Here is a 25,763-nt window from a genome sequence, read left to right on the forward strand (position 1 = left end):
TAGTTACATGTGAACATTTTTGCAAGTTCTCACTCCCTGTACTTGCATCTAACTCTTAAAAATCCCCTGATCCAGCTAATTTCTACCTTAATTTTACATTTTTTTCTTTTTCAAAGCATTCTCCATGTTCAGCATATACCTCCTCTCCCCCTAAACTTTTAGCTTCCTCTTGTCTGCAACAAAGACTATGGAAAGTAATAAATATAGAAGACGAGAAAGGAAGTGAAAAGCTAACAAGGTTATTAGAAGCCAGAAAAGAGGAGAAGAGGTTTAAGAATTTCATATGAAAGATGATGAATGGGTGGCTCACGTATCAAACCTTAGCGACCTCCTGTCTCTTCTACCTCATCCATTCTGTTAACTCAGAAATAATGCTGCTCTTCTGCAAACTCACCTCTAACTCAACAATCACCTTTTGCTAAAACCATTAGATTCAGTCTAGTTCTTATAAGGGAAAATTGCACTCTCTTGCAAAAGACATTCAAAGAAATATTTCTTTAAAAAGTGAAAAAGAATATCTACTAAGAATCATTAGCTATTTAAGGAAAAACTCTAATATAAAATACAGAGACCAAAGCAAACAAATATAAAAAGGCAAGGATAAGCTCTCTGAAGTGTGATCTGTGCAGACTTTATCACTAATGTCCCCAGAGAGATAAGAGAAGCTGTTGCACCTTTGAAAGAAGAAATATGTTATAAAAAGAAACATTTGAAGAACAAAAAGATGTTCTTGAAAATTAAAAATATAATAGCAGAAAAAATTTCAATTGATATATTAAAAGACAGAGTTGAAGAAATCTCCCAGAATGTAATCCAAAAAGATAAATAATTGGAATATAAGAGAAAAGATAAAAAGTTAAGGGAAAATCAGAATGTCCAATATCCAAAGAGAAAGAGTTCCAGAAACAGAACATTGCAAGCAGGAAACAAAATTATCAGAGAATAGGGTAAAAGTATTTTTCAAAAAAAGGACATTTTTTTTCCAGATTAAAAGGGCTTACTGAGTGCCCAGCACTATAAAGAAAAAGACACTCCCTCCAATAAGCAATTTTGTAATTTTAAGACACCAGAATAAAAATTACATCATACTTCTCAAGAGTAACTACAAAAATCTAGAATCTAACAGAGCAAGGCCTTCAAAATCATTGTTAACCTAGAGCTCTCTACCCAGCCTGTCAATTAAGCTCAGATATAGGACAAAGTCATTTTTAGACAGCAATGTCTCAAAAAATTTACCTCCTGTGTATGCTTTGTCAGCCAGCTAGTGGAGGATGTGCTGTACTAGAACAAGGGAGAAACTAAGAAACAGAAAGATCTGGGATATGGTAAATGAGGAACCCAACACAAAAGCAAAGCAGAGAATCCTTGGAATGATACCAAAAAGATTTGAAGACAGCACATGTGTATGAAGTCTCGGCGGCAACTGGTCCAGATTAGCCTATCAGAGGACTACAGGAGAGATTCCTCAAAAAGGCAAAATTAAAAAAACAAAAAACAACAAAAGAAACCCCACATAATTTGTTGAATGTATTAAAATAGATTTACATTGAAGGAGAAGAGAATTTGGTTGAATTAGTCATATGTGTTGAGAAACCCTTCTTGCTGTGGCTTGGTGGTCATCACTGGGCTGGTTACATATGTTCAGGGGGCTATGACTGAGGCCCAAGGCCCCCCACTGCCCTGACTTGGGAGAGCCAAGGGTGCTTCCTGCAGCAGTTTGGTGGTCATTGTTGGGCTGGTTGCACATGTCAGGGTGGCATGGCTAAGGCCCAAGACCCCCCACTTCCCTGGCTCAGGAGAGTCCAGATAGCTTCCTGTGGCAGCTTGGTGGTCACTGCTGGTCTGACTGTGCATGTTGAGGGGGCATGGCTGAGGCCTGAGGCCCCCCATTGCCCTGGCTGGGAGAGCCCAGATAGCTTCCTGTGGTGGTTTGGTGGTCACCACTGGGCTGTCTGCATGTGTCAGCGGGGCATGTGGAAGCCCTCCTCCCCCACCTTGGGATTGGTTGGGAGTATCAGGGAGCATTGCTAAGGCCCCTGGCACTCTTCCCTTTCTGGCTTGGTAGCCCATGGGACTTCTGGTCCTTCTAGGTATTATAGGTGTTCTCTGGTGAAATGAGACCTTTACTAGTTAATATGAAACTTTGTCTCTGGTTGCGGGTACTTGTTTTTTCTTTCATTTCTGTGTTGGATTTATTTGCTGTTCCCACAATTTAAACTCTGCACTGGAACTAATTCGTTGTCCTTTGCTTACTTCTAAAATGGGGGAACTTCCTGTGGCAATCAGTACTTGAGTTCTGTGGTTGAGCTAAATTGCTGCTTTGCTGCAGGTTCCCTGGGGAAGGCTTTTTGTGCAGCTCAGGTTTTAATGGTTGACTTTATAGGTACTTCCTGCTCTTGAGAGACTTGGTACACCTGGGTTGTGTAGAAACTCTGTTCTGGGCCTCAGTCTTTTCATCAAACTGCACCCCATGCAATTCTATATTCCTGAGCAGTATCCCCTGAGTGGTCCTACTCTGATTGGGGTGCAGATCAGCTGGCCTTGCTATGCCCCAGTGTTCTCCCAGTGGGCCCATCTCCCCCACCACCCGTGCTGCAAACACTTCCCATGGGATGGGCTGTGGGCTGGTCCCTTGCAATGACTCACCAGAGTCTGAGTGGTTCCTTTTTTCAGTTGTTGTGGCTTCTCACTCCTATGTGGGTCCATGGGAACCTTATTAGTGGTCTTGCTATCCTGGGGCCACCAAGGCCCTCTTCTCCCCTGCCGCCTCCAAGCAACTTCATCTGAAGGGCACAGCTGTGGCTTTGGCCAGCTCCTGCTTCATGTGCTGAGCAGCTCCAGCCTGGACACAGCAGGAGCTTGAAATCGTCAGAGCAGTTTTTTCTTTCTCTCACCATGGCTTCTCCCACCTTCATGAACTCCATACATCTCTCTTCCTCTTCCCCTGAGCTCTAGAGGCCCCAGCTTGGCTGTCTTTGCTTTTTTATAGTTGTAAATTGGTTGATTTGTGGGAGTGAGTTATGCTGGGGACTGTCTGTTCCTCCATCTTGACCAGAAGCTCAGGCTTTAAATTTTTAAATAACAGCTAAAATAGTTGAATTAAAATTTATTGACTCTGGGGCTCAGGAAATGAAGAGAATAAGAGACAAGGGCCTGCTGTTTTTGTAACAAGATTATGGAGTCCTTAAAATATGCACATATATAACTTTGATAAAATTAAACATGGAGTAAAAACCAAAATAATAGCTGTACAAAACAAGATAATGATAGAAACCATTCCCTAATTACTTAATAAAAGTTACATATGCATAATCTAAAGATCCATCTTAGAAATTATTTGTATCACATCGTATGTCTGGCTGCTAGCCCTTGATGTCACTGTTTAAATGCACAAAGTTAACTCTTTAATAAAACACCAGTTTAGTTAGTTTTGAAGAGGCCTTGGATAGCCAGAGGAACAGTCATTAAGTGAAAATCTATAAAAAATATTTGTGAATATGGCAACAAACTCTTCAAGCACCTTGGAGAACCATAAAATCTATTTGTGAGTTGCTCTGATTTTACTGATCTCTTTTGTATTGCTGGACATCACACTGCCACCAACAACATTGTTTAGGCATTTGGTGTCTAGATGGATAAGGGCTAGCAGGGAAATAGATTTAGGTTCTTTAGATCTGGTGACATTGGAGGGGAAGATGGCTTATGGGGACTTTGGATCCATTTTTGTTCTCTTTCTACTTGGAAGTTTGTGACAGTCTTTAAATAGAGATGACCCTTAGGACACTTATGAGGAGAGGAAACAATCCTCATCTGTCATACCTTTTTCTGTCTTTTTTCAGGATCCCTCATAACTTGGACCTTCCCTAATTCTGTGAGAACTTGCCCTCTTTAAAGGATTCCCAGTTAGTGATAGTGATAAGGCTTGAACCTCTACTTTTAATGAGAATCCTTCAGGCTCAAAAAGACCTTAAAACATAATGTTAAGAATCAATAAGGAAAAAAAAAAAAAACAACTCCCCATGGTACCATTTTGATCAGAGGAAGAGTCACTTTCTCTCTTTGTCACAGATTGAAGGCCTACATTGGAGGCTGGCCACTGCTTCGACCACTGTCTCCATCACAGTAATGTTCCTTCTTCCCACCTGGCACCTTGGTCACCATCTTCTCAAGTTTCCAGTGATTTTTTAGGACAACAGAGTCCAAACATTATTGTCCGTGATAATGAAAGCCTTGCTCTAGCATCTAGTGGGTCCTTCTGCTGGAAAAGGCATTCCACTTGCACCTGATCCCTGTCACAGTCTTCCAAACACAGTCACCTGACTCTTTCTCATCTCTATTGTCAGCATGTCATTTTCTCTCAAAAGCCAGGTTAGATGCCCCTGCTATATGCTCATCATGACGAATAACTGATAACAAGGCAGTGTGCTAATTGCCCATTTCTCCCTGTAGACTATAAGGTATATTTGTAAGGGTAGAAAGGTATCTACTTTTTTTGCACTATTGATTTTCCAAGGCCTAATACAAGGGCACTTCGAAAAGTTCATGGAAAAATAGAATTAAAAGGTAATAGGAACCTTTCCATGAACTTTTTGAAATACACTCATATAGTCCCTGGCCTTGACATTTGAGGGACTCAGTAAATATGTGTTGACTTGAGTGGATTTGCTATTGTCTCTACTTTTTCACACTCTAAATCATATTTAGATATGGATTATGGGCAGGAGAGTTTGTCTTTCATAGATCTATACCAATCTGTGGTTGAGAAACACATATGAGGTTTCTCAACACATCTATAATTGAGAAACACGTATGAGAAACTTCAAAAAGTTTGTGGAAATATTCCTATTATCTTTTAATTTCTAGTTTTGCATGAACTTTTTGAAATACCCTAGTATTAATCTCTCTGTAAATGGCACAGAGAGATTATGGCAATTGCCAGACTCCTCCACAAGTTGGAGTGTTAAACTTTGCAAAGTACTTGCCTTTCTTGAAGGAGAAGTAATTAGAATTCATTAACAAATTAATGCATCTTCATTTTATAATGTAGTAGGTCTAGAGAGGATGAGACAACATCTAATATATTTGAGGATTGCATTAGATGAATGGCAGGTCATTCAGCACACTAAAACACTCTTAATATGATTTGTTCACAATCTTTCTGGTTTTTTGCAGCCGGGGCTCCGACAACAGATTGGCCCATCGGCGGCAGACAGTTCTCCGTGAGAAGGGGAGAAGGTTAGCTAATCGAGGACCAGCATACATGTTTAATGATCACTCAACAAGCCTATCTATTGAGGAGGAACGCTTTTTAGATGCAGCAGAATATGGCAACATCCCAGTGGTGCGCAAGATGCTAGAAGAATGCCTCTCCCTCAACGTTAACTGTGTGGATTACATGGGCCAGAATGCCCTGCAGTTGGCAGTGGCCAACGAGCACCTGGAAATTACAGAGCTGCTTCTCAAGAAAGAAAACCTTTCTCGGGTTGGGGATGCCTTGCTTCTAGCTATTAGTAAAGGTTATGTTCGGATTGTGGAAGCAATTCTCAGTCATCCAGCTTTTGCTGAAGGCAAGAGGTTAGCAACCAGCCCTAGCCAATCTGAACTCCAGCAAGATGATTTTTATGCCTATGATGAAGATGGGACACGGTTCTCCCATGATGTGACTCCAATCATTCTGGCTGCCCACTGCCAGGAATATGAAATTGTGCACACCCTCCTGCGGAAGGGTGCTCGGATTGAACGGCCTCATGATTATTTCTGCAAGTGCAGTGAATGCAACCAGAAACAAAAGCATGACTCCTTTAGCCACTCCAGATCTAGAATTAATGCCTATAAAGGCCTGGCAAGTCCATCTTACCTGTCATTGTCTAGTGAAGATCCAGTCATGACGGCTTTAGAACTTAGCAATGAGCTGGCAGTTCTGGCCAACATTGAGAAAGAGTTCAAGGTAGGTCATTAACAATAGGAACGTCACCCTCCACAAGTCAAAGTCAAGTTGTATTATGAGCTTCCATGATGTGCTCAGCACTGTACTAGTTACTGAGGACACTGGGTGATTTTATATGTCTATTCAACAAGTTATTTATTATACTTATTGTAGTAAAAGCTGTGACTGCAACCGTTTAGTGATGTTCTACTATCTACAAGACATTTTACTTTTGGTATGTGTAATCCTTATCACAACCTTGAGAAGATATGATTAGTTCCTTTTCAGATGGAGAAATGGAGGCATAGAAAGGTTAAGTAAGGCCCGAGATCAACAACTGGTAAATAACACAGCTGACATCAGAATCCAGGTGTGCTGCACTCTAAAACCCAGGTTCTTTCTTCTATAAAATGCTACTTTTTATGTTCAGAGCATGCTAATTGATGCTGCTGAGGTCAAAAAGATGAACAAACTTAAGGAAGTCACAGTTTGACTTGAGAGACTGATGCATTCAGTAATAAATATGGGATAATGCAAAACGAAACTACTAGGCAGAGGTATGGGAAATGTGCTGGAGAAATTCAGAGAAAGCAATATTTAATTCCTATTAGGCTTCAGGGAAATTACATGTGAGATGACATTTCAGTTGTATATGGCAGAATGAGTAGGATTTTGGAAGGCAGAGAATGAGGAAAATATATTTTAGGTCAAGGTAACAGCAAAAGCAAAAGTTGTAGATATGAAAGCAGCAAACACATAGAACGTCGAGCCATAGATCTCTTAATAAAAGGTATCTGGAGAGATAAATGGTGTCAGATGCTGCTGTTATCTGTATGGACTGTGTTGCATTTGGAAAGGATGAAAACTCAGGTACCTAGCCCAAGGTCATCCCCACACACACCTCTAAACTCCCTCCATGGGTTATCTGACCTATCTTATAGTGCTCATCATGTCCTACCGTGCATTATCATTGTATATAATGTGCTTTTCTCCTTTACTAAACTATATGTGGCTTGGAATCACATCTGATTCATAGAGTACAGTGTCTTACACAAATAAATACTGTTTTGTTTTTTTTTTCTTTAGCCTATATGCTGTGAGAAAGCTTGTCTCTACTTTCCAAGCCCTGGGAGATCGCAGCCCAGTCTCTCCTGGGCAGCTTCTTGGTGCCACTGTTACTGAAAGAATAGTATTACATCCCAGTGTGGGATGTCATGTGCCCATTTATCCTCAGGTCCTATCTATCCAGGGAGGGGCGGAGAAGGTAAATGGCTGCTGAGACGCTCAGTATGTGCTTGGCTTCCACGATGGAGGAAGGTGCTTTTCCTCTGGCTACCTGGAGCTAAGAGTGCAGCACGAGCAAGTCATCCTTTCTAACCTTGTCTCAGATTTCCCTCCTACTTTTCACTTGACTCCTAGGACTTAGTGCTTCAGGGAACTTTGCCAGGTTCATGTCAAAGCAGTTTCTTTGAAATCTGATTAATATTTTTTAAAATCTGTATTTAAGTTTTAGTAATCTTGCTGGTTAGGCTTCAACATTTTAGTTTCCTTTATTGTGTTCTTGTTTACACACTTGCTCTAAACCACTGAAAGTTATTACATTCTTTATTTGTTCATTCATTCACTTGCCTACAAAGTCCCTGTTTTGTACCAAATATTGTTTTGGGAATAGCTGAAGATGAGGATGGAGATATATGCAAAATACAAAGATCATTCAGTCAATAATCCTGCCCTCAATTAGCTTATAATCTAATGGGAGAGTAAAGACCTGTGTGTAATAACCATTATGTTAGGCATGACCTCATGGAGTGAGGTGCGGGCCAGTGGCTCAAAGAATCCTGTCTAACCAGGATGTGAACTCTTCATTGTCCCCAAGTGCTTTGCAAAATGTGGAGACCCCCAGAGGATTATGAGGATTTAGAGATCCAGACATTCCTTTATTTGTTCATCCCACGTGCTTTTTCTGCTCATGTAAGTGTGAGGTATATGGATGAAGTACTTTCCCTACATTCGTGATTTCTCTATTAGCTCCACTGTCTTCAGCAGTTACTTAGCTCCTCTAAATGGGAGCTGCCATTGTTAATGCCCTGCCTCTGTGAAGGTTAAAAGGCAAAGAGAAGATAAATCTCTCTGAAAACAAGTCTCTTTAGTAGCATATTATTCTTAATGTCTTTTAAAAATCATTTTCATGGGGCACAAAACTAACTGTCACTACCTGTGCCCAAGATGTGATGATCAGATCGATACTATCAGCAAGTCTATTACCACAAATAGCAATTATTCCCCGTGTCCCCCACCCAACTCCTCCCGGACCTCCCTCCCGCTGCATGAAGATGCATAATCACTACAAAAATATCATTTTCAAATTTAAGTTAGTTTACTGTTCAAAGAAGGTGGCAATTTTATTTATTTATTTTTAATTATTTATTTTTTCATTGACACATTGTACATATTTATGGGGTACAGAGTTATATTTCAGTACATGTATACAATGTGGGATGATCAAATAAGGGTAATTAGCATATTCATCATTGCAAAAATTTATTATTTCCTTGTGATAAGAGCATTTGAGCTCCTCTCTTCCAGCCATTTGAGAACATGCAATAAATTGTTGTTAATTATAGATGCCTAGCACTGCTGTAGATCACTGGAACTTACTTATTTTTCCTACCTAGTTGTGATTTTGTATCCCTTAACCAACCTCTTCCTGTCCTTCATCCACCCTCTCCTTCTCAGCCTCTAGTAACCACAGTTCTACTCTCTACTTCTATAAGCTCAACTTGTTTTTATTTTAATTCTCACACATGAGTGAGAACATGTGATATTTCTCTTCCTGTGCCTGAATTATTTCACTTAACATAATGTCTTCCAGGCTCATCCATGTTGCTGCAATTGACAGGATTTTATTCGTTTTTTTTCCATTGTGAATATATACCATATTTTCTTTATCCATTCGTCTGTTGATGGACAGATGGTTGATTCTATATCTTGGCTATTGTGAATAGTGCTACAATAAACATGGGGGTACAAATATCTCTTTGGTATGCTAATTTCCTTTCCTTTGGATAAATACCCAGCAATGAGACTGCTGGATTATATGTTAGTTGTATTTATAGTTTTCTGTGGCATCTCCATACAGTTTTCCATATGGCTGTACTAATTAACATAATTTACATTCCCACCAACAATGTATAAGAGTTCGCTTTTCTCTGCATCCTTGCTAGCATTTGTTATTGTATTAGTCCATTTTCTGTTGATGATAACAGAATACCTGCAATTGGTCAATGTATAAAAAAATGAAATTTGTTTCTTACAGTTTTGGGGGCTGGGAAGTCCACAATCCAGGGGGCACATCTGGTGAGGGCCCTTTTCTGGGTGGGAACTCTCTACAGGGTCTTGTGGTGACCAAGGCCATTACATGGTGAGGCTGGCATGAGCAAGAGAGTTAACCTTCTCACTTGCTCTTTTTATAAAGCCATCAGAACCATGCCTGTGACAACCCATTAAGCCATCAATCCATTACTTCATGAATGGATCAATCCATTCACAAGGGCACAGTCCTTGAGATCCAATCACCCATCTTCCTCCACCATACTGGGGGTTAAGATCCAGTATGAGCTTGGGGAGACATTCAAACTACAGTACTATCTTTTCTCTTTTTGCTAATAGCCATTTTAACTGGCATGAGATGATACCTCACTATGGTTTTGATTTGCATATCCATGATGATTAGTGATGTTGGGCATTTTTCATATACCTGTTAGTCATTTGTATGCTTTCTTTTGAGAAATGTCTATTTAGGTCATTTGCCCATTTTTAAATTGGATTATTACTTATCATCATTATTATTATTTTTTCTGCTGTACTAAGTTCCTTGTATATTCTGAATGTTAATCCTTTGTCGGATGAACAGTTTGCAAATATTTTTTTCCCATTCTGCTGATTGCCTCTTCACTCTGTCATCTGATTTTTGAAAAAGGTGCCAATAACATACATTAGGGAAAGGACAGCCTCTTCAATAAGCGGTGCTGGAAAAACTGGATATCCATATGCAGAAGAAAGAAACTAGACCCCCATCTCTCATCATATATCAAAATCAACTCAAAGTGAATTAAAGACCTAAATGTAAGACCCGAAACTGTACAACTACTAGCAGAAAATACAGGGGAAACACTCCAAGATGTTGGTCTAAGCAAAAATTTTATCGAGAAGACTTCTGAAGCACAGGCAACTAAAGCAAAAATAGGCAAAGGGGATTCCACCATCTCCCCAGCAGAGGGTAGCTGTCTTAAAAGTATTTTTTAAAGAATATCCTAGAACTTGACAATCAGTAGTATTTCTGTTTAGAAACCTGACTTGAAAGGTCCTTGTGTTGCCTAAGGAGAAAGAGAAGTTCTTGCCTTTTTTTTTCTAAAGCCTTTTACAAACACAAAACAAAAAAGCATATGTTTTCTTTTCCACCAGACATCAAGCATTAAAACCAATATTCTATTCTCCGAGACTAGTCTGGGCAGTGGAGGTAAGAACAGTCTCACGTGAGGGGAGCAGCCACGGCCTTTGTGTGTAAGCTCTTCGGAAAACTATGTTTTCCCACTATCCATGGCTACCGTGACACTGAATCTGTTCCCAGCCTCCCAGCCTCAGTTTACAATGAGGTGGGACCCAACAGGGCTGGAGAAGTTAGAGTCTGTGAGGTGAGCTTTCCTGCTATGTCTGCTGCTTCTACTCATCAGAAATAACCTCTTATTTCTTATTTTGAAGTAATATACAACCATATTTTAAAATAATACAAAAATGAAGAAAATTTAAAAAATCATTCTTAATTTTGCCACCAAGAAATAAACAATGATACACTGCAAACATGCCAGCTCATATCCTTCTAGTCTTTTTTTTTTTTGATGGCCGGTGCACTCACTGCCTGAGCGCGGTCACAAAAAAGGACAAAATAAATAAATAAATAAAAATAAAAATAGAACTCTTAAATTGCTCTTTCAAATGTATTCGGTGGACTCTAAACACTATAATGATTTGATACCCATCGTCACCTATTTTGAAAAGTGAACAGTGTCTTCTTTAATGTTCAAATAGTTACATCTTTGCTTGTATTTCTAGTGTAATTTCTTCCACAAATGTGATTCCTAGTGTTGTTTTTTATTCTAAAGTCTCTTATAATCATATACACACACACACATATAAATGCATACACACATACACATACACACACGAGGGTACTTGAAAATGTTCTTGGAAGATTTGTATTATCTTTCAATTCTATTTTTCCACAACCTTTTTGCAGTATTATTGTATATAACATATATATCATACATATAAAAAAGTATATCTATGACACATTTATATTTGAAATTTTAGAATTTCTTTTATTTCTTGTGATCATAAGCCTCTAGATATTGAAAATATTCTGGAAAGAGTGACCATTACCACTCTTATTAGTACATTTGATCAAAACTACATAAATTAAATCCAGTTCAAAATAACAAATATATAAAAATTTTGAAAAATAAGTTTTAAACATATGACATGCAATTCTTATTGGGACTGCATTTTTAGTGGTATTAGTCATGTTCACACTTTTGCTATATATTTAATGAAAGAAAAATGTGTGTATATATATATATATATGTATAGCTAAAAACTACTTGATAAGGCAGCCAGCATGTTATTTTAATCTTTGTTAATAGGATATATAAATTATCAAAGATTTTATAGAATAAAATTAGAAAAGGGTTGATTGTAGTTGGAAAAAATGTTTCTTGATGTGATTTGATAACTATCTTACTGAATTACACACACTGAATCTGAAAGAAATCACATGAAAGTTTTATCCATGGGTTTTAGCTAATGTCCTTTGAAAATTTAGAGTCCTGGAAACCATTCCAAGTCTTATTTGAAAGAATCGTCCTCGTTAACTTTTTCTGCTTTGCCTTTTGAGATGCTTTTCTTTCTAGCTAATGGTACGTCTAAAAGATGAATACTGAGAATAGTTTAAAAGAATCACTTACATTTAAATAAGTGAAAAGGCAATTTTTTGTACTCAAGTTCCCTGTTGATGCCTTCTATGCTCTAATTTTACTGGACTCTCACTAAAGAGAGGCACATTCTTTGACAGTTTTTGGAGAATGAAGGATCCCATTAAAAGTGATCTTTGTTTCTAAGACCACACTGCATTATACATCTGAATCCGGAATATCTCAACATGAGGCAACGTGTTGCATTTCTATCTCTAAGTTTCATCTTCAACAGAAATGTGAATTAAGGCGGGAAATCCAGGAATCCTTGCAGGGTTTAAGATACCTGGATTAACCATTAAAGGGTGACGATTCTCTGTTGTTTGGCACATGAATGGGTGGGTGGGTAGTTATTTTGTAAAGGAGCAGAAGATCTATTTTAAAGAAAATCAGTTTTAGGAAAGTTGAAGATACGGAAATTGATTTCCTTAAAAATTATCAATGTTCTATAGGCTTTTGGAAAGTCTTTATGTACCTCTGTTTGAAGACAACTAATCTATTTCATGACAGTCAGAGAATGAGAACTTTCACAAAGATTTTGTAAGCTTCAATATGTACCTTCTCTAAGTCTCCTCTTCCATAATAACACATAGTCCACAGGGGAGTTGCATTTTCTCACTCAATTTTAGCCTTGTTTCTTGAATCTTCTAAGCCAAATAAATTGCTTTATTGCTGATATCACCATGTCTGTAGCTAGCTCCAAGCAGAAATGACACCAGACCACAGCAGAGGAAATATAAGATGGAGCTACAGGAACAAGAAGAAAACCAGTAGGCCTTGGAGAGTTGCTGATCTTTAAAGAAAATGGGTTAAAAAAAATTCAATTTTTAGGCTTTGGTAGCATGAGATTTGGGCCACTTTAAGCTCAAAATTGGGTTAAGCCTGAAGTTGGCAACAAACACAAAATCAGTAAAAAATAGAAAAGCCAGAACTTTGACTGGTTTTGATTCTAAAGAAGGAGAACAAAACTCCTGGCTTCTCTCCTTGATTCAAATCTAAGCTCAGATAAGGGATAGCAAATTTAAAGACAAGGAGATCAATACCAAGAATGTTCTTGTCAACAAATGCATTCCCCCAAATTCCTAATTTCCTTTTAGTATCTGAATATGTACCTATGACTTAGGTCTCTAAATGCTTTTTCATACATGTTTATATTTTAGGGTGTTTGTAGGAACACACAATGTTTCCTTGTATCCCCCCTAAAACAACCTCTTGTTTACAGCAGGGATTGTCCTCTTTTCTGCCATTCTGGATAGATAACTTTTTGGGAGCTTTTCCAGCTTTTTTTTAATGTCTTTTTAGTTTTCTGTGCATAGACATGCACATGGTCCTCCAGATGCCTCAGCTGCTGACTTTGAGAAAGAGGAAGGGTAGAGAAACTCCTGCCATATCTGTTTTTAAACTGTTGCTATGTTCTGGTATATAATGTTCAAAAATGTCTGGCATTGTTTGAAAGATAAATATTCTCCAAGAAACTGGCTGAATTAAAAGGTAGTTTTGGTTAGCTGAGATGTGGTGTGGCTGGTATCAGACCTTAACAGGATGACAAAAGGTGTCACTTTCATGCAAAGTAGCCTGCATGGGCAGGGTCACAGCATCAGAAGCACAGTGCTGGGGCAGCGACCAAAGAGGAAGGAGGAAATGTACCTTTATTGAGCTTCACAAATTATTTTAAGTGATTTATACTCTAACCATATGATATAGCAGCATTTAAGTTCATAATTAGGAGAGATTAGGAGAAGGCCAGAAAATAAATTAATCTTTCCAAGATATGTCGTTATTAAGGGGCAGAGCAGGAATTCAAATCCAGGTGTTATTTGTACCCAGCCATGTTCTTTTCTTTACATTAGTCAACAAAATTTGTTGATTACTGACTTTGTGCCTTACACCATGTTAGGGTATGGGGACTCAAAGTTGAGTAAGACAGTCCTTGTCCTGAAGGACATTTGAATCTATTCAAGAGAGGCAGGTATGGAATCAAATACATGCAGTCAAGTGGTATGGTTGTGTGTGTGCTTGTGTGTGTGTGTGTGTGTGTGTGTGTGTGTGTGTATTCTCACCTTTGAATTTCCTATCATGCTTGAAACATATGGGCAAAGAAAACTCCCTTCTGGCAGAATTTTAGTTCTGAGACAAGTCGACAGTTAAAGAGGGAAGGTAAGTGTGGCCTCAGCCCCTGAAACTGCCTGTTCACCATCACCCCTGGTGTTCAAGCTTCACAGCTGCAATAGGACCTGAAAATTCCTATGCAGAGGGAAGAATAAAAGCTGGTTACCAAACACTACATTAAGTTAAATGGACAGCCACTGCTGGTGGTAACCATCACGGGAAAAGCCAGTAGCACCTGACACATCTAGGAAAATGTTTTTCTTCAATTATTGTTTTGAAATCGTATCCCATTTCCTTTTACCTTTTTGGAAGGATAAAAATGACTGATTAATGTTTGCATCCCTCACAACCCCACATAGTAGGTGCTCTATAAATGGTTGTTAATCATTACCACGTCAACTGTGACATGATCAATGTGTCATTTAGTGAGTTATCCTGAGGGAGAGGAAAGCCTCAGAGTTACACTGGGTCCCAAGAAGCATGGCTGATCAATTCATCACTATATGGATAATAATATATACTTATCTTCATGTACATAATCCCATTTTACAAAACTCCTGGCTTAGTAATGCTGTGGTATCTATCATAGCACTTGTGCATAGAATATTCATTGAAAGAACGCATGAATGAATAATTGTTTTATTTTCCATATATTTTCAGATGATACCCAGGAATTCCATCATGCCTTTATATTTGTTAGCATAGCTTTATGATGAGGGACTGAGAAGAGCTGGATATTGTTTGTGAAATAATGAAAACAGCAGTAATAATTGCCACTGATCAGCACTGCCCTGTACTGGGAACTTGGCATTCATTACCTTGTGTAATCTTCGCAGTGACTGGAAGAAGTGGGTACTAGTATTACACCCATTTTACACATCAGGATTTAAGGGATTACGTCATTTGTCCAGTCACACAGCTAGTAAGTGGCTGAGCTTAGTTTTAAACCCAGGTCTGCCTTTTTCCAAAGCCCATACAGGTCATTACTGAGAATCAAGGTAAGTATTTTTTTCTCACTCTTTTAATTTCTATGAAGTAAATTTCATTCTCTATATAGAAAGAAGAGCCAGCGATTAAAATTACAAATCATAACATCTTTTCTACCATGTAAAATACAACTTAAAAAACTGTTTGAAAGGCTAAGGATATTTTTATTTATTTTTATAGTCTCTAAACTCTGTTTTATTAGTTCACTATCAGTCATCTCTTTTCAACGGAAGGGTAAATAGGCAAGCACCCATTGCTAATTTATTAACGTGTGGTGTGGGTGTGTGGCCCAAAGACATGACCCAGATTTAAGTCAACCTGTCAGCTTCCCTTTTTCTTTCAAAGAACCAAAATCGCAGTGCTGCATTCTGTCTAATGAGTTGCTGCCAACTTTTTATTTTAAGTGAGTTTACACGCCAATTTGAGAAAAGTTAAAGTATAAAAACATTTGTGAAGGACTTTCAAATTGAAAAAAACATGTGTTTCTAAAAGCAGAGTCTTATTCTTTCTCTTCTTTTTTTTAAATAGGTATTTTTGCTTAAGAATATGTCTTGAGAATTAACAGTGAATTTGAAAAATTTTTTAGGTTAAGCTATTAAGTATTACCACAAAACTCCTGCACTTCACTTTTTCAGTCCACATGGTTTCTACTAAAAAATGTTACCCCACACTTGAAGGATTATACTCTTCTTTTAAAATATCTTATTTCACCTGTACCTTCTTAGCTAGAGAGCATTGATTTTGACTGCTACTTTGTTTCCTTTAAAAGGACTAAGGATACTTCTACAATTGATCTCTGTATGCAAAAAAAAAAAAAAAAAAGCCAAGTGCATTAAATTCTGTCATGGCTTTATGTTATCTTACGAATGTCAAGAGATGGCCTGTTTTCAGATCTTGCCTTTGATGGTCTAAAATAAAAGTTAAATTTTATAGAATGCTTGCTAAATGCTTAGCACCATACTAAGTCTTTGCATGCATGATGTCTTTAACACTTACTCAATCTCACTAAGCATTAGTTTTCTCATCTGTTGAATGGGAGTAATTGTCACCAAACCTAATGAGATTCATTTGCCTGTGCACAACAGAAAGCCAGACATCGAAGCACCAGTATTTGTAGCAGAGGAAAAGATTTATTTGCCAGGTGGCCAAGCAAGGAGATGTGAGAAATACATCTAAGTCTTGTCCCATTGGGAAGGAAGGGATCTTTATGGGGAAGTGGTTAGGGGTGGTGTGAGGTATGGGAGATCAAGATTGGTTAAAGTGTTTGAAGAAGTTCTTCAGGGATCTGCATAGACGCAAGCCGTTTGCATGCCTCAGCATGTTTAGAAAATAGTGGCATTAGCAGGATCTGGAAGTGCAGTTTTCGGCCTCTGACATCAAAAAATCACCCATCAGACGTTTGCATGGGCTCAGTAGAGAGGTTTGTGGACTCAACCAGTATAGCCTGGTTTTCATTGGGCCAAGCTAACTCCAATGGTCCTGCAAAAACACTTCAGGCACACAACTTGGGACTCCTATGCCAGCGGCATTATCTTAAAAGGCAGATAAGAAGAAACAGAATGGGAGGTTAGTTATGGAAATGTACTGAAAGAACAAGCAATTTAGGCAGGGAGTAAATTTTAAAGGAAAAGTCACTGGTTACTTAATAATAGCACCTATTTCATGGAGTGTTTTAACTTATTTAAGGTCTCATATCTAATAAATGGAAGAGCTGGGATTTGACTACAGATATGTCTAGCTCTAAAAGCCCAAGCTCGTAACCACTACACTATGACCACTATACTATAGTATAGTGGACATAGACAACATATGCACTTCCATATCTCGTTTGTCCCCATGACCCTAACTGACTATTTTATGAAAGGGGCAAAGCTGTTTCCTTGCAAACCTGTTTACACTATTTGACCAGACACCTGTTAAGAGATACCTGAGCTGATCTCAGCTAAAACATAACTTGCTTTATCAATTTTCTTTTATAGAATCTGTTTGGACCTGCAGTTAACAAGGTGTAGCCTGTTCTATATTACTAAACTGTTCACTTGGCATGATTTGCAGAGAGGAGCCTAAGTCGGTGCTATACACGTATTCAGTATAAAGCTGTGTTCCATATGGACTTTCCCAAATATTACCTTATTCGATGACATCCAGAACCACACGTTTCCCCAGCATCTTCCTCCTTGATCTTTCTAAGGGATGGTTTTCATCCTAGAACACACTGGTAGTTTCAGGATGGGGAGGCAACTGTCTTGGAGTCTACAAAGCTGGATTTAAGAGCAAGCTCTGCCACTGAGAATGTGTGACTTAAGGAAATCTTAGTTTTTTCATGTGCAAAAATGGGAATGGTATTTGCCCTACTTGTCCCCCAGTTGTTTCAAAGATCAAAATAGGAAAGCAACTACAAAGAAGAGACTTATTCTCAAAGGCAAAGGGTTTGGGGCCAGACAGATTAGGATTAAAGCCTGATTTTGACACTCACTGGCTGTGTGATTTTGGACAAACTATTTAACATAACTGAGCAAGATTATTATTAAGATTAAATGAGATATTATCATCCACCTTCAACACAACAAGCTCTAACTAATAGGTTTTCTTGGTTAACATTTGGTTATATGTATTAGTCAGTTTTGTGTTGCTATAACAGAATACCTGAGACTAGGTAATTTATAAAGAAGAGAGGTTTATTTGGCTTACGATTCTGGGACAGCTGCATCTGGCACGGGCCTCAGGCTGCTTCTACTCATGGCGGAAAGCGGCAGGGAGCCAGCGGGTACAAGCAGATCACATGGCAAGAGGAAGCAAGAGAGAGAGAGAGAGAGGAGGTGCCAGGGTCCTATAAACAACAAGCTCTCGCAGTAACTAATAGAGCGAGAACTCACTCATTACTCCCCACTCCCCCAGGGAGAGTATTAATCCATTCATGAAGGATCCGCCCCATGATTCAATCAGTTTCCAACACTGCCACATTGGAGATCAAATTTCCACATGAACTCCATTATTCTGCCCCTGGCCCCCCAAAACTCATGTCACTCTCACATACAAAATACAATCATTCTGTCCCAACAGTCCCAAAAGTCTTAGCTTGCTCCAGCACCAACTTAAAAGTCCAAAGTCCAAAGTCTCATCCTAGACCAAAAGCAAAAGTTCTTCCAGCTGTGAACCTGTAAAAGTCAAAACCAAATTTATCTACTGCCAATAACAGTGGTGGAACAGGCATTGGGTATACATTCCCATTCCAAAAGGGAGGAATAGGCCATAAAAAAGGAAAAACAGGCCCCAAACAAGTCCAAAACCCAGCAGGGCAGGCATTATGTCTTAAAGCTCCAAAATAATGTTCTTTGACTCCAAGTCCTACATGCTGAGCACTATTGGGCATCTGGGCCCCCAAAGCATCAGGCAGACTTGTTCCCACAGCTCTGCCAGACACAGCCCAATGGGCCATGCTGGTGCCTGTGGCTTTTTCAGGCCTGTGTTGCATGTTACCAGTGGCCCCGAAGTTCTGGGGTCCTGGTGACAGCCCTGCTGCATTGTCTGTACTAGACATTTCCCTGGTGGAGGCTCTGTGTGGGGGCTCTGACCCCACTTTTCTGCTTGGCATTGCTCTAGTAGATGTCCTCTGCAGTGGCTCTGCCCCTGTGGCAGGTCTCTGCATGGGCCCCCAGGCTTTTCCATACATCCTCTGGAATCTGGGTGGAGGCTACCATGCCTCCAGTGCTCTCATGTCCTGCTGGCCTGCAGACAATACAACGTGGACGCCACTGAGGTTTCAGGCTACTCTCCAGGGCTGCTGCACAAACCACACTTGGGGCCACTCTAGCCAGAGCAGCTGGGATGCAGGGAACAGGATCCTGAGGGCAGCTGTGCCCCAGCTCTGTCCTCTGGGACAACAAAGTCCTTCTAGGCTTCAGGGTCTGTGATGGGTGGGGCAACCTTCAGACTTCTCAAATGCCTGCAGGGCTTTCCTTTCATTGTCTCTGCTATTAGCATCTGGCTGCCTCACTGCCAAGATAATGTCTTTAGCAGCCAGTTTATCTGCTTCACCCTTGTGTTTTTCTCCTGCTCTCTGCTTCTCTACCACATGCCCAGGCTGCAAATATTCCAAAACTTTGCTCTCTGCATCCCTTTTAATTTCTGGCTTTACATCATGCCTTTGCTGCCATAACTCAGAGCAGGCTGTTAGAAGTAGCCATGCAGCATCCTTAATGCTTTGCTGCTTAGCAATTTCTTCTGCCAAATGCTCTGGTTCACAACTCTTAAGTTCCACCTTCCACAAAGTCCAAGGGCATGGACACGATGCAGCCAAATTCCTTGCTATAGTGTAGCAAGGGTGATCTTTTGTCCAATTCCCAATAAGTTCCTCATTCCTACCTGAGACTTCATTATCCACATGGTCTTTATTGTCCACATTTCTATCAGCATTCTGTTCGCCACCTGTTTTAGTCCGTTTCGTGTTGCTATAACAGAATTACCTGAGACTGGGTAATTTATAAAGAACAGAGGCTTATTTGGCTTATGATTCTGGGACAGCTGCATCTGGCATGGGCCTCAGTCTGCTTCTACTCATGGCAGAAGGTGGCAGGCAGCTGGCAGGTACAAGCAGATCACATGGTGAGAGGAAGCAAGAGAGAGAGGAAGTGCCAGGGTCCTATAAACAATAATCTCTTGCAGGAACTAATGGAGCGAGAACTCACTCATTCCCTGCTCCCCCAGGCAGAACATTAATCCATTCATGAGGGATCCGCCTGCATGATTCAATAAGTTTCCAACACCGCCACATTGGAGATCAAATTTCCACGAGTTTTGGAGGGGACAACACATCCAAACTCCATCATTATACATGGCCTTATTTCAGTGTAAGAAAATAAAGAGGAAGGAAATATTAGAAAGACTCAAATGAAGATATGAATAGATGCTGTATAGTAGGATGACATGACTTCATGGTAGTTTGATATGACCTGCACTCTCTAAGTCTTCCCAACAGAAGATTAGGTCATCAGCAACAAGCTACAAAATTAGAATGAAAGAATTTTCATTAAACTTCTTTTTCTCTACAGAGAAGGATCTCAATCTGTAGACTTTATATCTAGATCTTATCTTTTGATCATGTGCTTGGTACATAAAGTTCCTCCATAACAATTTGTCAAATAAATAATTAATATGTGCTTGCTTTTCCCTGAAAACTTTGCAAATGTTCTATGTTTCTCAAGTTTACCAACACAGTTTATAAATTCTTCTAAAGATCTACCAAATGTATATCATGTACCTAGCTGAATAAGTTATGACCACAATGGATATGATGTATACAAAATACTATAATTGTGCTGAGGAAAACGTTGGTTATTTTATATTTCTCCTGAGTCAACAGGTGAATTTGGCACAGCATACTCCTTTTTAAATAACTTTGATCATGCTTTAGGCAAATTTCCTTTTTTAGGGTATGAAGAAAATATTAATGGTCCTAAAATATTTTAGAAGTTAGTCAGCAGAACAGCAATTAAAATGTGTTAAATGAATAATAAAACTAAAACTAAAAATTTTCTCTTGAAGTTTACAGTCCTGCAAGTCTCTGAAAAATTCTAATGTGTAGCATAGTAAAATGTGCTACTTCTGCATTATTGTTTTTGTTCTGCTTTGTCTTTCCTAGAATGACTACAAAAAACTGTCAATGCAATGCAAAGATTTTGTCGTTGGACTCCTTGATCTGTGCAGAAATACTGAAGAAGTCGAAGCCATTCTGAATGGAGATGTTGAAACGCTTTGCAGTGGTGATCACGGTCGTCCAAATCTTAGCCGTTTAAAACTTGCCATTAAATATGAAGTAAAAAAAGTAAGGTCAGGCATGGAGCCCCTTTACATTATTTCAGTTCTTATTGGTGCCAAATAAGGATAAAGAGTTGGCATTGTTAGGTTGAGCTGGGTTTTCCTAATCAACAGTGGCACTAGGCAGATTCTCTAATGAATCTTAAGCACATAGTTGTGAGACACTTAACCTACACTGAATGCCACTCTTTAAAATCTAGACTTATTTATACAGAACATTGCAGTGATTGCCACTTTCCTTGACTCAGCTAATGACATAACAGTGATTTCATGCACCCAAATTATAAGGCATTTGTTATATGATAAGAACATCATTATTTCAGACCCAACTCCATTTTCCCATTTATTCCTTTTTTTCAATTTGGGACCAATGCCTCCAATTCCTCCTTGAGTGAACTAGAATCCCCTCCAGCTGTATTTTTATTTGTGGAATATTTCTAGTCTCAGTCTTCACGCAGTGGCCCTCCCTCCTTTGACTGCTTTCTTCGGTTATGTAAGATATATATATATTTTTGGGCCGACCCCGTGGCGCACTCGGGAGAGTGTGGCGCTGGGAGCGCAGCGACGCTCCCGCCGCGGGTTCGGATCCTATAAAGGAATGGCCGGTGTGCTCACTGGTTGAGTACCCAGGTCACGAAAAAGACAAAAAAAACAAAAAGGATATATATATATTTTTAAAGTTTTTAAAGTTAGGTTTTATAATAAAAGTAATACATGCTTATGGTAGGTTTTCAAATGATATAGACACGTCCCCTCTCAATCTTTCCAATTCTTAATAGAGAGTAATTGATCACCATTATGTTTCTTTCCACAAATTTATATATCAGACATCTTCACATATCAGTCAGTAAATACCCACTTTTGTCTTTTCAAGGCTGTGTTGTTATATCATTATATTCATTTAATCAGTTTACTATTTAAGGATGCTTATTATATTTTTAGGTGTTTATTATTACAAGATATTTGTCTTTTTTTATATAAAGTAGACGTAGTTGTTTATATAGCTTGCTTACTTGCATGAGTTTTATCTGCAGACAGCATTCCTAGATGTGGAATTAATATGTCAAATTTTCATTTTTAAATTTCAAAACATTCTCTAAATTTCTCTTCAGAAAAGGTGCACAGTTTACACACAACCCAACAGTTTATGAGAGGGCTTACTATTCCACCCACATGGGGATTACCAAACTTTACCATTCTGAGTAAACATTATGTCTTTTAAAAATTATCTTCCAGATTAACCATCCTTAAGACTAATTTGTAGTTCCTTTATATAACCTGTCCTTTATATAACCTTTTAATATTCTTTATCAATTTTTATTTTTGGTTGTTGCTTTTATATAATTTTGCCCTCTGTCCTAAGTATGCTTCATTTTTAAAACATAAATATATGGGAATTTCAAAAACAGAAAAAATAAAAAGTAAAATTTAAAGTTTTATTACTTGAAAAAGTTTGGGCACAAGAATAAAAGGAGATATCGGTGAAACAGAACAGGTAGTCTAGAAACAGATTTATATATAAATGAGAATTTAGTGTAAAATAAGCATGGCATTTTAGGTCAGTGCAGGAAAGGTGATATTTTTTAAAAGTATTTATACATCTGGGTCGGTATGATCTTTATCTCATTCCTTCTAGATGGAAAACAAAACCATATAATCATAAAAGCCCTTCTGTAAAAACATTGATGAATTTTTTCATAACATTAAATTTCAAAAATTTTTCTATGATTTGAGAGTAAACCTATTAGTCATAAAGGAAAAGTTCAATAAATTGAACTCTTCAATTTATATAATACTTTTTAGAAGCTGTTGCCATCTTGCTTGATTCCTGTTAATTAGGTGTTTTATGTTGGTTCTTTAATTCCAACAATATTTTTCATGGGAAAGCACGGAATTAAATATTAGAACACATGAAAACAGAGTGTGCTGAACCTTTCTTTAATCAAGCCGTTCAATATTTTGTCACTTCCCTGCTAGTTTGTAGCTCATCCAAACTGCCAGCAGCAGCTTCTCTCCATATGGTATGAGAATCTTTCTGGTTTACGGCAGCAGACGATGGCAGTCAAGTTTCTCGTGGTTCTCGCTGTGGCCATTGGACTTCCCTTCCTCGCTCTCATTTACTGGTTTGCTCCATGCAGCAAGGTACGTCTGTGAAGCCTGGACCTCTATTATCTATGTATGTCTTAAGAAGGGAAAAATTCTATTTCTGAAATGAAAATTTCAGGGAAGTGTATAGTTGTGTTTAAATAATCTTTATTGTTATTAATATGACAAAATCATACATATTTGCTATAGAAGACAGAAAAAAATGGAAAGAGAAAATTCATCTGTAATACCAGCACTGTTAGTGTGAAAGAAAACCTCAGTTACTATGTTTATTTCCTTTTAGCCTTTTCTCTAAGCATGTCTATTCTTATACTTTTATATATTTTAATGAGGTCATAGTACCATTGAATAGATATTTCAAATGGCATCCTAAAAGATGAACATTTTTTCTCTCTTTGTTTCTCCTCTGGCAAAATTGGAGATGAAAGTTTTGTTTTGTATTTATTTTTTCTAATATAACCAGATACTTCTTAACTTAAGGACAGTCATGTAAATACTAATGTTTTACTTTTTTCAGTAAATAACATTCATTTTAGAGACAAAGTGCACCGGAACTCAACAGCAAAGATAGCCTGTTTTCTTAGTAAAATATATCCGCCTAGGCTTTGGTGAAAATAATATGTTCAAATGGACTTAGCTTTTCATTAGTGTGACAGAACAAATTCAAGAAATGTTGACCTATCGTTCTAAAAGGCACAGAAATTTCTGTCCTGCATTGCCAACAGCCTCATTTTTCATGTTTTTGAAGCCACATGTCTGGATCTGTTTAAGTTTCAACTCTGAGAGGCAAACTGAAATAATTCTAAAGCCGTGCGCCTACAATGTCTGCTGGATCGTCTATTTATGTTCTGTGTAGAAATACCAGTTGGATCACTTACTGTTCTTAAACATGGGTATGACTCATTTTCAAACACTTGTAATGCGTGGGTGCAAACACATAACCGCCATTACCAATATGTTGTGGTCTTCTTACTTAGTCACATAGTTGGTGTTTTAGCTATATAGGGACCTTTCAAAATGACTCATGCTAGAAATCTGGTGCAAACCCTTTTAGACAGTGGGAACTTCCTAATTATTTCTAGTGAGATAATAGGATCTGCTGGGAACTGGGCATCTTCCCAGGAGAGTAAGATCCATTATCACAGATTTTTTTCCCCTAAAATATATAAGGCCAAAAATTGATCTTGTATACATAAGATATAAATGAGGAACATGAAATAAAAATAGTGAAATTTACTTCAAATGACATTTATAGCACATATTTTCTTCTAGAAAGTTGTATTTTTTCTTTTTTATAAGAATGATGGATTTCACTTTTTAAAAAATTCGTCATCACTAGAACATAAGCTACATTTATGTATGCAGTCTCTTTGTTCTGCTTCTGCTCACATTTCCTGAGTCTTCAGAGATTTAAACTGAAGTAAAATAGGGGGAATTTCTGAATTATCCCTGTTATCACTCTGTGATCAGTTAAATTATCATCTCTTTTCTAACTGAATAATTTTTCTCTCCCCTAACCAGTGAATTCAAAAGCATAATTCCTTCCAGAATGTCTGGTGTTTTGACACAGACTATTTTTGGCAGTCTGTAGAGTTACATATTTCTTAAATTTTGATCGAATCCTAATTAACTTGATTTCCTTCAATATTTTTTCTTCCCTGGCTTTGTTTCTTTATGGCATCTGTTTTCTATCCTTGTTTATGAATACTGAGGCAAATAATCAATTAAAAGGATACTGTGAAGGCATTTTTTTTCTCATATCTAAAGTCAGTTTTACTGACTGTTATTATTTGTCTTTTGAAGCATGATGATAAAATCTGTTTTCCAATTTTTCCCTTTAGCAATAAATATAAACATTATTTACAGGTCACAGAATTGATTTTTTAATGGGGGTACGGGTGGAAATTAATCCAACTAAACTGATGCTTTTATTTAAAATATTTTATATTTTTCTATATATCCATGAAAATTAATTCAGATCAAATTGCGGGCTTCTGCACCTTGACAGAGTCTTTGTTTCTGTTTCAAGTTGGTTTTCTACTGTGAAGTTGTTTGAGTTCCTTGTATCTTCTGGAAATTAACCCCTTATCGGATGTATGGTTTGCATATATTTTCTTCCATTCCATAGGTTGTCTTTTCACTCTATTGATTGTTTCCTTTGCTGTGCAGAAGCTTTTTAGTTTGATATAATCCCATTTGTTTACTTTTTCTTTTGTTGCTTGTGCTTTTGGGGTCTTATTCATAAAGTCTTTGCCCAGTCCTACATCCTGAGGTGTTTCCCTCATGTTTTCTTCCAGGAGTTTTATACTTTCAGGTCTTATATTTAAGTCTTTAATCCATTTTGAGTTGATTTTGGTATATTGCAGGAGGTATGGGTCTAGTTTCATTCTTCTATACAAGGATATCCAGTTTTCCCAGCACCATTTACTGAAGAGGTTGTCTTTTCCCCAATGTATGTTCTTGACTTCTTTGTCAAAGATCAATTGGCTGTAAGTAAAACAAATTATCTAATGAAAAAATGGGAAAAGGAGATGAATAGACATTTTTCAAAAGAGGACATACCAATGGCCGACAGGTACATGAACAAATGCTCAACATCTCTAATCATTAGGGAAATACAAATCAAAACCACACTGAGATATCATCTCACCCCAGTTAAACTGGCCCATTTACAATAGCCACCAACAAAATAAAATACTTAAGAACTGAGTTAACCAAGGATGTGAAAAATCTCTATAATGAGAACTACAAACCACTGCTGAGAGAAATTAGAGAGGATACAAGAAGATGGA

General features: G+C 38.1%; 1 protein-coding gene across 1 annotated transcript in view; it reads left to right on the forward strand.

Moving 5' to 3' along the window:
- TRPC6 (transient receptor potential cation channel subfamily C member 6) overlaps nucleotides 1–25,763 on the forward strand; it is a 131,049-nt gene that overhangs the window by 78,853 nt on the left and 26,433 nt on the right. The window contains exons 2-4 of the mRNA XM_063094302.1: nucleotides 5,173–5,947; nucleotides 20,690–20,872; nucleotides 22,843–23,007. Coding sequence (XP_062950372.1) covers nucleotides 5,173–5,947; nucleotides 20,690–20,872; nucleotides 22,843–23,007 — 1,123 coding nt within the window. The remainder of the gene's footprint in view (nucleotides 1–5,172; nucleotides 5,948–20,689; nucleotides 20,873–22,842; nucleotides 23,008–25,763) is intronic.

Source organism: Cynocephalus volans, chromosome 4 (genome assembly GCF_027409185.1).
Source record: "Cynocephalus volans isolate mCynVol1 chromosome 4, mCynVol1.pri, whole genome shotgun sequence".
NCBI lineage: Eukaryota > Metazoa > Chordata > Mammalia > Dermoptera > Cynocephalidae > Cynocephalus > Cynocephalus volans.